The sequence below is a fragment of the Phascolarctos cinereus genome, unplaced genomic scaffold (assembly GCF_003287225.1).
Source record: "Phascolarctos cinereus isolate Bilbo 61053 unplaced genomic scaffold, phaCin_HiC Scaffold_726;HRSCAF=1367, whole genome shotgun sequence".
NCBI classification, from domain to species: domain Eukaryota; kingdom Metazoa; phylum Chordata; class Mammalia; order Diprotodontia; family Phascolarctidae; genus Phascolarctos; species Phascolarctos cinereus.
In genome coordinates, this window is record NW_027556098.1 from 353719617 (window position 1) to 353730155 (window position 10539).

At 45.7% G+C, this 10539-nt stretch overlaps 1 protein-coding gene across 1 annotated transcript; it reads right to left on the minus strand.

Moving 5' to 3' along the window:
* Positions 1–551: 551 nt before the first annotated feature.
* HPX (hemopexin) lies at positions 552–7887 on the minus strand. The gene is made up of 10 exons (XM_020975938.2): positions 7777–7887; positions 7543–7607; positions 6947–7018; positions 6386–6528; positions 5960–6113; positions 5538–5747; positions 5141–5239; positions 1490–1620; positions 1197–1359; positions 552–879 (listed from the first exon to the last, which is right to left on the minus strand). Exons 1-10 carry the CDS (start codon positions 7842–7844, stop codon positions 653–655), a joined length of 1332 nt encoding a protein of 443 aa, XP_020831597.2. The 5' UTR covers positions 7845–7887; the 3' UTR covers positions 552–652.
* Between the last annotated feature and the right edge of the window lie 2652 nt (positions 7888–10539).

The following is a 10539-nucleotide window of genomic DNA, read 5'->3' on the forward strand; positions in this document are numbered from 1 at the left end:
GGATGGATGGATACATGAATAAATCAATATATGGATGGATGGATGGATAAATGTACAAAGGAATGGATGTGTAGGTGGAATGTACATATAAATGGATAAGCAAATCGAAGTACCAGATTTAAATCTAGAAAGGCCCATTGAGATTATCTAGACTAATCTCCCATTTTATAGGTGAAGGAAACTAAAACACAGAAAAGTTAAGTGACTTTCCCAAGTAAGTACCAGAGCTGAATACCAAGTCATCCATATCTCAATTCAGTTCTTTTTCCATTAATAACAGTAACATTTAGTGATTATAGAGTATTTTAAGGTTTGTCAAGCATTTTACCAATATTATTTCATTTAATCCTCACAATAGCCTTGTGAGGTAGGTGCAATTATTACCCCCATTTTACAGATGAGGATACTGAGGATGGGAGAGGCTAAGTGACTTGCCCAGGGTCACACTGCAGGTTAGTGTTGGAAATAGGATTCAAATTCAGATCTTCCTGACTGCAAATTTAACTATATCTAGTTACACAATGGATGGATAGTTGAATGAGGAACAGAGATTCAGAACAATTTCTAGGTTTTATTATATAACAGCATAGTTTTTGTGGAGGGTCCAAGGTGAACCAGATGTTAAAGATGAGTAAAGCCTGACCAAGCCTCCTCATTGTCTGCAGCCCAGGAAGCCGGAGGTCACATTCCGAGGTGGAGGAGGGGTTTTGGCAATCTTGAGTTCCTCAACATCTCGGTAACGGTATGCATTGGGGCCAGTGACCAAGTAGAGCTCATTAGGTCTGCACAAAGCCCCATCCACATGGTTATGGGGTATGAAAGACTCTGTCCATAGGGCCTGTCCACCCTGAGTGAGGTCAAGCTGCCACATCCGTCTTCCTGTAAGAAAGAGACCAAGCATCCCATCAACCCTCATGGAGATTCCTCTCTGTGCTGGAGGATCCCACTATGACCCAATAGATGATATTACAGCCCCGGGGACCCTGACACAGCTCAGGAGAGACCAATATAACACAGGAGGTCCCTACACAACCCCACATTGAAGAAAAGCCTGATATCACTTGAGACAGCCTGGCTTCAAGAAAACCTTTCATAGCTGATGAGACAGTCTGAAAGAACCTCTTGCACCCCATCGCTCCAACCACCACACGCATCTACACATACACAGACACCCCACTAGCACCCTGGGCTCTCACCAGAGATAATGTGGAGCTGAGATGAGCCAGGGCAGGTGAAGGCAGCATCCACAGAATCAAGGTTGATCTCATAGGGGCTTCCCAGTTCCTTTTGCAACGTCCGAGGATACCCATCCACTAGACGGTAGCCCCCATTTGTCAGGAAGACGTAGATCTGGGTGCCCTGTAGGGATTGACAAATTGGTGCAGTGCAGACAACCATAGACACAAGATCTAGACTTTCCTTCTGACCCTTCCCTGGTATCCCTTTGGCTTTCTTCAATTCTTCTCCTCTGCTTTCCTATGGTCAATACCTCAATCAGATATAGCTTTTTCTCCCAAGAGAAGGCAGCATCCACACTTGAGGGTCCCTTTGGCCAATGGTGTGCAATGGGCCAGCTATGCCAGCCATCCCTCCTTGAATCCAGACGCCAGTAACTGGAACCTTCAGGGAATATTCATAGGAGGAAAAGGATACATATGAGATCATAGGCACGACATATGAGAAGACACAGAACAGTAGGGATGCTGGCCATGTGTTGAATATGGCTAGGAAGCACATATGGATTGGAAAAGCATTTTTAAGCACTTAATGTGAGGGCTAGGGGACATGAGGATGGGGAGTCATACGACATGGGGACAGGGGAAATGTAAGATGATGCTAGGAGCACAGGCAGACATGGGAGGCCATGGGGATACAAGAGATACAAGGAACAAAAGGGAAATAGACAAACATATCTGCCTAGATTCCGAGGTAGCACAGAATCACCTCAGCGGCCATCTGGTCCAGTGCATGCAGGCCGAAATAAGAATCTCTTCCAGGTGACCATCCAACTTTTGCTCAAAAACCTCAACTGAAGGAGAACCCACTACCTGCTGAGGCCTGTCATCATACCTGTAGATGTTAGATGTCTTCCTGGGTAATTAGACAGCTGAACTTGGAGTCAGAAAGACTTGAGTTTCAATCTCAACTCACTTACTTAGCTATGTGACCCAGAAAAAGTCACCTAACTGCTGCCTGCCTCAGTTTCCTCATCTGTAAAACATGGATAATAATAGCACCTACCTCCTGAGGTTGTTGTGAGGATCAAATGAGATATCATTATAGCTCTTTGCAAACTTTAAAGCCCCAGATAAGTACCACCTGGCTATAGCTCTACTTGTTAGCACTCTTCCCAACCTAAAGTTTAAATTTACTCTTCTCTGTTTTCATCCACTGCTCCTACTTCTGCCGTTTGGAGTAGTCCCAAAGTGAAAAGGGCAGGCTAAGGAGGTAGCAAGTACCCTATCACTGTAATTGTCCAACTGGATGCTAAATAACCACTCAGTAGATGCTGTGGAGAGAATTCTTAGTCAGTTTTGCCCTCTGAGAGCTAACGATACTGGAGTTGTCTGTCTCTGGACTTTCCCTGGCTCTACCCCTTGTATCAGTAGCAGAAAGGCTCTTAAAGAGTCTCCTCCAGCCTCCAACCTCTGGCCTCCTTGGGGACTGGGGTAACAATTGCTTTGGCACTTTGGCCTCTGCCCTAAGGGAAATTATAGCCAAGAAAAATCTGTTTCAGACTGGTTGGACCACTTAGATCAATTAGAATCCAGTTTTATTAGAAGCACCATCCCTGGGCCTTTGATTCTCACAAAAATTTTGACTTTAGGACAGAGGCTGGAGTAATGGGATGGAAGGTGAGGACTGACATTTCTTTGCAGGAAATTGTTCCCCAGTAGGGAAGGTTGACAATGACCTAGAAAGGATCTTGTCTATGGTACAGTAGGAAGGGCACTGCATTTATAGTCAGAGAACCTGGATTCATATTATACCTCTGCCAATTAGAGTGGTTCAGGGGAAAGTGAAGATTTGGAGCCAAATGAATAGGGTTCAAAATCTGGTTCTGCAACTGCTTGCCTGTGTGACCTTGAGCAAGTCCCTTAAATTATCTGGGCCTCAGTTTCCTCATCTGTAAAATTAGGGGGTTGTACTGGATAGTCTCTAAGCTCCCTTCTAGCTTCAAATCTGTGATCCTATGTGTCTTCTCTGTATGGCCCTAAATAGATTATCTCACTTTTCTGGACTCTATTTTCTTCATCTGTAAAATGGGAGAGGGGAGGAAAGAAAGAGTCGGACTCGATCACTAAGGTCCTTTTCAACTCTAGACTGCCTAATCTTGCATCTCATTTGGTACCCTGATTTGGGGAAAACTGAGCAATGGATTCATTCCTCTCTGACACAGCAATGAGAGGCCAAATTGGGAATATAACCCTGGCCTTCAGGAACTGTTACATTACAGCAGCCACAGTGGCTGTCTTTTTATTCACATGCTCAATGAGACCCAAGAATATAGGAAATAATAAAATGATTTGCCTTTTCTGTCTAAAGTCATGAATGAGAGAGCTAAATTCTGAGCCATGGCCTGGGAGAGGGCCAGGCTCCCCTCTGAAACAAGCATGTTTTGTCAGAGATAGAAGGACCTTAAATACCAGCTAGTACAATTCCCCAGACCCAATCCCTACCAATGTTATGTTATTCTTGAAGAAACTGAAAGAGGGAGAGCTAGGTGATGCAGTGGATAGAGCACAGGCCTTGAAGTCAGGAGGACCTGAGATCAAATCTGGCCTCAGATACCTATGAGCTGTGTGACCCTGGGCAAGTCACTTAACCCCAATTGTCTCCCCTTCTCCCTCCACCCAAAAAAGGAGAAGAAACTGGAAGTAAAGACTTGCCACGGTCACGTAGATAGCAAATACCTGAAGCAAGATTCAAACCCAGGTCCTCTGACTGCACAGGCTGTGTTCTTTTGTGCCCTCACTCTGCACTCTAGGATCCTCTGTATCACTGAGGTGTTATGCTATCTCCCCTACTGGGCTCATAGCAAGGAGGCAGGGGGGACACAGCTCTGTGCATAGAGAAGCAGGCTTTGCCTCTGCCCCTGGAGAGATAGGATGCTCATGAGATGGGAAAGATGAAGCAGAGAGATGGCCCAGAGCAAAGAAGACTTCACTCAGAGGGAAATGTCTTCTCTGTGGAACTGAGATCTCCTCTGTCCCATGAGGGGTAGGGGGTATCTGATATTCTTCCCCTAGTTGTCCCATAGACAGAAGAAATACAAACCCTCTCTCTCTCTCTCTCTCTCTCTCTCTCCTCTCTCTCTTCTCTCTCTCTCTGTCTCTCTCTCTTTTGGTGAGGTATTCAGGGTTAAGTGACTTGCCCAGGGTCACACAGCTAAGTGTCATATGTCTGAGACTGGATTTGAACTCATGTCCTTTTGACTTCAAAGCCAGAGCTCTATCCGCTGCACCACCTAGCTTCCCCAGAAGTACAAACTCTCAGGAAACCTCAGGAGCCAAGGCCTGTGCTGAACTGAGGATCAACTTAGGGGGTAGGAGCCAGGGAACTCATTCCCTGGTCTTCTCCTTTGAAGCTGAGTCCTAGGAGAGAGAACTCAGAAGAAAGTGTATTTGGAACCCTCAGCAAATGATAACTGAGAAAAGAGCTGAGCAATCAGGAGACAAAGGATGGGCATGGAGAACTAGCCCTGGGTCAGACTGCTCTCCCAGTGGCATGGGGCCTAGAGTCCATAAGGAAACAGGGAGGATGTGTGGAAGACTGACTCAGAGAGGGACATAGAGGGACAAAATATGGGTGGGACACACAGCACAGGCACAGTGGGATCGTGGCGAGAGACTGGGGTCGGGGTGGGAGGGAGAAGTTCCCCAATGAGGTGTCCTGGGGATGGAGGATGGAAGGAAAAGCTAAGGACAGAAGATGGATGCCAAAGATAGGGGAAGAGGCCCAGAGAGAGGTCTTGAACTTAGGAATGGGCAAAAAAAAAACCCCTAGAAATAAGGAGGAACCCCAGGAATTAGAAATCCTAGCAATACCAGGTTAGACAAGTCCCTACAATAGTGGAGGGGGCCCAGAAATAGGAAAAAAGTCATCAGGGAGGCTTGTATTGTCAAGGTTCATCTCTCACCTACAAAGCCATACGTGGCGCCATGGTCATCAGAAACAAAAGCAGAGAACACTAAATCCGGTCTGCAAGGGGTCATAGATCCATTCCTCCGTGCATGGCCTGAGTAGAGGAGGTCACACATGTGCAGGGGTCAGGTTGAGGGTCAAGGAGGGTGTTGGGGGTTTCTTGAGAGCTGTGGGGTGAAGGATGGGGGCCCAAGGGAGGAAGATAGTCTGAGGCTGGGACAAGGAAGGGAAGTTGATGAGGTCATAGAAGTAATAGGACCAGATGAAGCCACGGAGGTAAAAGGATGTGGGGGCCAAGAAAAAACATAGAAGTCTTGGGGTCAGCAATCAGGTGTTCAGGAGACAGGCAGGATCATGGGATCAGGGAGAATCAAAGTGGGTAAGTTTCATACCTCTCCCAGGGCAAATCATGAAGTAATCTTGGACATCACGGGGATAATGTTGGGGCACTTCCCCTGTCGCAGGGTCAAAGCGTAGGAATTTGCTGCCCTGGAAGCAGTAATAGCGGCTAAGCCAGCGCAGGGCAGAAGAGCATTTCAGGTGTTGCCACGGCCGTTTCTTCACCTTTCCAGTGCTCAGGTCCAAGAACCATGTCCCATTACCTGCCAATCCCAAACCCCACCACATCTGTCAGGGACAGCCACCAGAATCTGTCAGGGACATCAGGGTCCCCTCTGTCTGTCAGAGATACCCTCCTACATCTATCAAGGTCACCTTCATATCTGTTATTGACATCCCCTAACATGTGGTAGGGCTCTGCCTAGACCCCTCCTCGTATCAGTCAAGGTCATCAGACCCCACTCCCCAAGCCAACCTTGGAAGAAGAGAATCCCCTCTTCCTGGCATTCCCCAGGGTGACACTCCACAGTTGCATCCAGTGGGGCTGGGATTCCAGGGAATTCTTTCTGGAGGGGCTTCGGGTACCCAGACTTCAGCTTCCCAGCGATGTACACCCAGACCTGATCACCCTGACACATACACGCACAAAAATACCCTCAGTCTAGCTGTACCTTCAAACCATATGCCCTCTCCTCTATGTATACATAACAGAGAAACACAGACACACACATTCTTCTTCATTGTGTCCTCGTGGGCACTGTTCTAATACACACAGCTCTGCAGGGATGAGAGGCTCTGCTTTTTTGATTCTCTCCTCTGTCCCTGTTAGTTCCCATCTCCCGTGGCCCTCCCAGCTTTCCTTTCTCTTTTGCCCCCCTCTGCTCGCCCCCACCTATTCTACCTTGATCAAATGTACACCATCATGGAGCTCAGGCCTGGCTTTGTGGTGCAGACGGAAGGCAGCATCCACAGGGCCTTTAACCTCTGGCCAGGTTTCTGAGATCAGCTCCCGGAATCCGTTGTGATTCTTCCATACAGACTCACCTGATAGTGGTGTGGGAAAGGGAAAGAACTCACATGGGGTCCTAGAGTCTATCCTCAAGGGACTTTCTCAAGATAAAAGACCCAAGGATAGTTTAATTCTCAGGACAAAAAGGCTCCATCCACAGATGGGTCACAATTCCCCATTCCTTCCTCTCTTCCCCTGAGCACTTCATCTTTAAATTCCTACATATCTGAACCCTGAACGTTTTATTTCTGATCCCCAAATAGCTTCATCTTCACCCCAGAAACATTCAATCTCTAACCCTCAAACGTATCTATGACCCTCAAGTGCTCTCATCTTTGACTCCATCTTGGACCTGCAAACACCAATATCACAATTCCTAACCACTCTGATCTCTAACCCAGCCCTAAAATCTCCATCTCTTGCCCCCAAATGCCCCAGCCCTGATGCCCAAACCTTTGAAGAAAATCATGTTCCCAGAGTCATCAAAGGTTACCGCATCAAAACCCCAATCCTCAGAACAACGGCCTAGCAAGGAGAGACAAAATCAGGTGTGAGGGGTTATAGAAATTGCTGTTTGTCCTTCATTCTCAAAGAGAACCATGACATTAAGAAGGTGGTGTCTTGATTTACAAGTGAATTGGATTTCAGTGAAGCAGGGCTGTGCAAGGTCACCAGCCTCACTCTCTCCTGAAAAGCCATGTGGGTCCTGTGGCAAGATATAGATCAGGACAACTGGAGATGGCCCCCAAAGGCGGCATAAGAGAGGTTGATTGATTTACTTATTTATAAAAATACAGTGAGATGGGGACAGAAGTGAAGGCAGGCAGACAGACAGAAAACTAGATAGACAGACATACCAATAGACAGGCATAAATAGACAGGTATACCAATAGAGATGGACAGACAGATTGGAGGCATGAAAACTAGGACAGAGAAATAGACTGGCAAATATGTAGATAGACAGCTAGGTGGATATTCAGATGAGTGAAGAGACAGAGAGCTGGAGAGACTCAGAGATGAGGACAGACAAACAGACACGGTGCCCTCACCAATCTCATCCTGGTGCAATTCTGTTCCATTTTCCCTTTCAGTTCCTGTCTGCAGCTGGGGGACCCTGGAGAGAGATCAAGGCTCTTGAATCCTAACCCTAACCCTTCCCTACAGCTCCAATCCTTCCCTTCACATTTCGCTTGCACCCTTTCCACCCTTCTCTCTAACATACCACCCCCACTCGCTCAGGTACCCTCCCTAACTGGCTGACTCCCTGCACTGATCATACTCACAGCGGGTGAGCAATGGCCAAAGCCCAGCACAGGCCCAGTAATAGCGATATTCCTGGGGCCTTGGTCATGCTGGCCGCTACAGAAGATGCAAGAGGGCAATGGGGAACCTGGAGCCCTGGAAACCATATATAGTGCAGACGAGATTACGACACTTCTCTACCCTCCCCCCACACCGACCCAGTGCCCCTGACTCGAACATGCCTCCCTCCCTACCCTCCCCAAGTCCGGGATAAGATCCGTGATTTCATCACTGTAAACAATGAACCAAAACTGGGAAGCAGGGGCCTAGGAAATTCCTTGCAGAGATTTCTCTTCCCCTCTTTTCCTCCCCTCCCTCCCACAGTGGCTTCCCCATTCCCTGGGTACATTGTAAAGGTATAGGAATGCTGTCATGGCCTTGTGTATGAAAAATGCCCCCTTCACTTGGTGGAGGAGAGAAAAAGAACAGGAAGACTAGGTTACTCTGTCAATTAAAGAGCAGCAAGTGTCTGATCTCAGACTTGCTCTTTCTCACCTAGAAGGATGCAGGCTATTTATTGATCTGCTCCAGGAGACTGGACTCTGAAGGAATACCTTCATGCAGGGGTGTGCTGGTAATGTTTAACAATTGGCTCTCCAAAATGTGTCCATGACATACTTTTAAATTTAATCTTCATTATTAATGTTTTTCCATCATTTTCTTAAGTACAGATAATCAATAAAGCAATAAATTAATCCCTAATTCATAACATTCTCTAAATCCCAAGGTGCAAATCCTCACTCTGAACATTTAACAATCAGCTGGCTCCAGTATACCCTTCATGGGACTGATATTTTCCAAAGCACCCCCAGTAGACTGGTGTATACAGGATGGCCTTAAGGGGCCAAGATATCTCAGATGCTCTCGGTAGGTCTAGAATATATCTGTCTGAGGAGAGAGGAGTATCTGGCCAGAGGACTCAGCCTGCTCAACAGGTTTTAGAAATAGCAGAGGCACAGGATTAAGGCATAAGATAAGGGCCTTTTGTGAGTATGTAGGAATAGGGAAGGGGTTGTCTAATTATAGGGTTTTCTCCCGTAATCTTTATGAACAAGATGGAGAGAAGTAGATTAACTGATAGCATAGTTGTATAGATTCAGAACTGGTTGAATGATTGTAAAGAATAGTTATTTATGTATTTAGGTCCATCTACAGGGAAGTCTCTAGAGAAGTGCCTGTCCGTAGTCCTATCTTGTTAAATACACACAGACATACATATACATATATACACGTGTGTACATATATATGCATATACATGCATGTGTGCATACCAATGACTTACTCAAAGTATATATCCTTAACTATACTCAATGACTTACTTACATGTATATGTATGTATATCAATGACTTACTCAAATATAAAGGTTGGGGGAGGGAGGGGTACTAAACCATACATAAGGATCCTTGTGGGCCACATTGACTTAGAAAAACCACATAATTATATCATCTATGTTTTATTGTATCTTTCTTTATTTTGTTAAACGTTTCCCGATTACGTTTTTATCTGGGTCTAGCCACACTCAGGGGTGCTGTGGGCCAGATGCCACCCATGTATAACAACCTCTGACTTATGGCTTGCTTAGTAAATTTGCAGATATCAAGCAGCTGGAGAAGCTTGCTAACATGTTGGAGGACTGAGTTAGCATAACAAAGAGATCACAACAGACTAGAATAATATGCAAACTTGGTAAGATTAAGTAATTCTTTTTTTCAATTTAAAGTCCTATGCTTGCTTTCCATGTCACAAGTACAATATGGGGGAGGCGTGGTTATATAGAAGTCTGTCTGAAAAGAACTAGAGGGAAATCAAAAGGAATCAAAAGTGTGACGTGGCAGGAAAAAAAACCCTGGTATTCACTCAATCTGACATTGTATTAGGAGAGACCAGAACAAGGAAGGTAAGGGTCCCACTGTTTTCTGTCCTGGTTACACATCTACAGTACCATGTTCAGTTCTGGCCACCACATATTAGGAAGATAATTGATAAACTGAAATGTGTCTAGAGGAGGAACACCAGGATGGTGAAGAGTCTCAAAATCATGCCATAGTGGGATCATTTGAATCAGTTGGTTATGTTTACTTTGAAAAAGAAGAACCTTAGAAGGCAGCTGATAGCTATTTTCAAATATCTGAAGGATTATCATGAGGAAGAAGGATTCTGTTATTCTGACTGGCCCCAGAAGGGAAAACCAGAAACGAAGAGTGAAATCTATGTAGGGAAACCAGTGAAGTTTGTATCGGTCAGAATGCAGCCTGCGAGTCAGTGATTTTGTTGCTGGCAGATATGCATAATGAAATCTGGAATGTGGAATAAGAAAGAGACAGATGGCTCTGCCATCTTCCTCTAGCCCTTTAGTTCTTGCCCTTGAGTTTATTTGCATGTCAATCATGGGAGCTGGGGGGGACCTTAATGATTCAGTATTCATAAAACTCCAGTGGAGTTTTTTGGCTAGAGTCTCTAAACTGGGTTTGGAGGAAACAAATTAACCACGTGGGATTTAACAGAAGTTAAAGAACTTTCTGATCCTAGTTCAGTAGATAACTGAGACCCAACACCGGGAATCAGCACCAGGAGAGTTCAAAAGAATAAATGTAATCTTAGCCTAGGGCATTCTGCTGGGCTTTGCTGATTGCCTGATCAGGCGTGATGACTCAGAGATCAAAGCTATCTGTAATTTCAAAAAGCTTTAACCCTTCCTGGCCATGGTGGGGCTTATAAGTTGCTTTTCCCCAACAGATGACAG

Coding starts and splice junctions, on each gene's coding strand:
- HPX (XM_020975938.2), bottom strand. CDS start 7,844: ATGACCAAGGCCCCAGGAATATCGCTATTACTGGGCCTGTGCTGGGCT. Junction 6,114..6,385: donor ATGGTGTACATTTGATCAAG/GTAGAATAGGTG, acceptor TGTATGTGTCAG/GGTGATCAGGTCTGGGTGTA. Junction 880..1,196: donor TCAGCTCCACATTATCTCTG/GTGAGAGCCCAG, acceptor TCTTTCTTACAG/GAAGACGGATGTGGCAGCTT.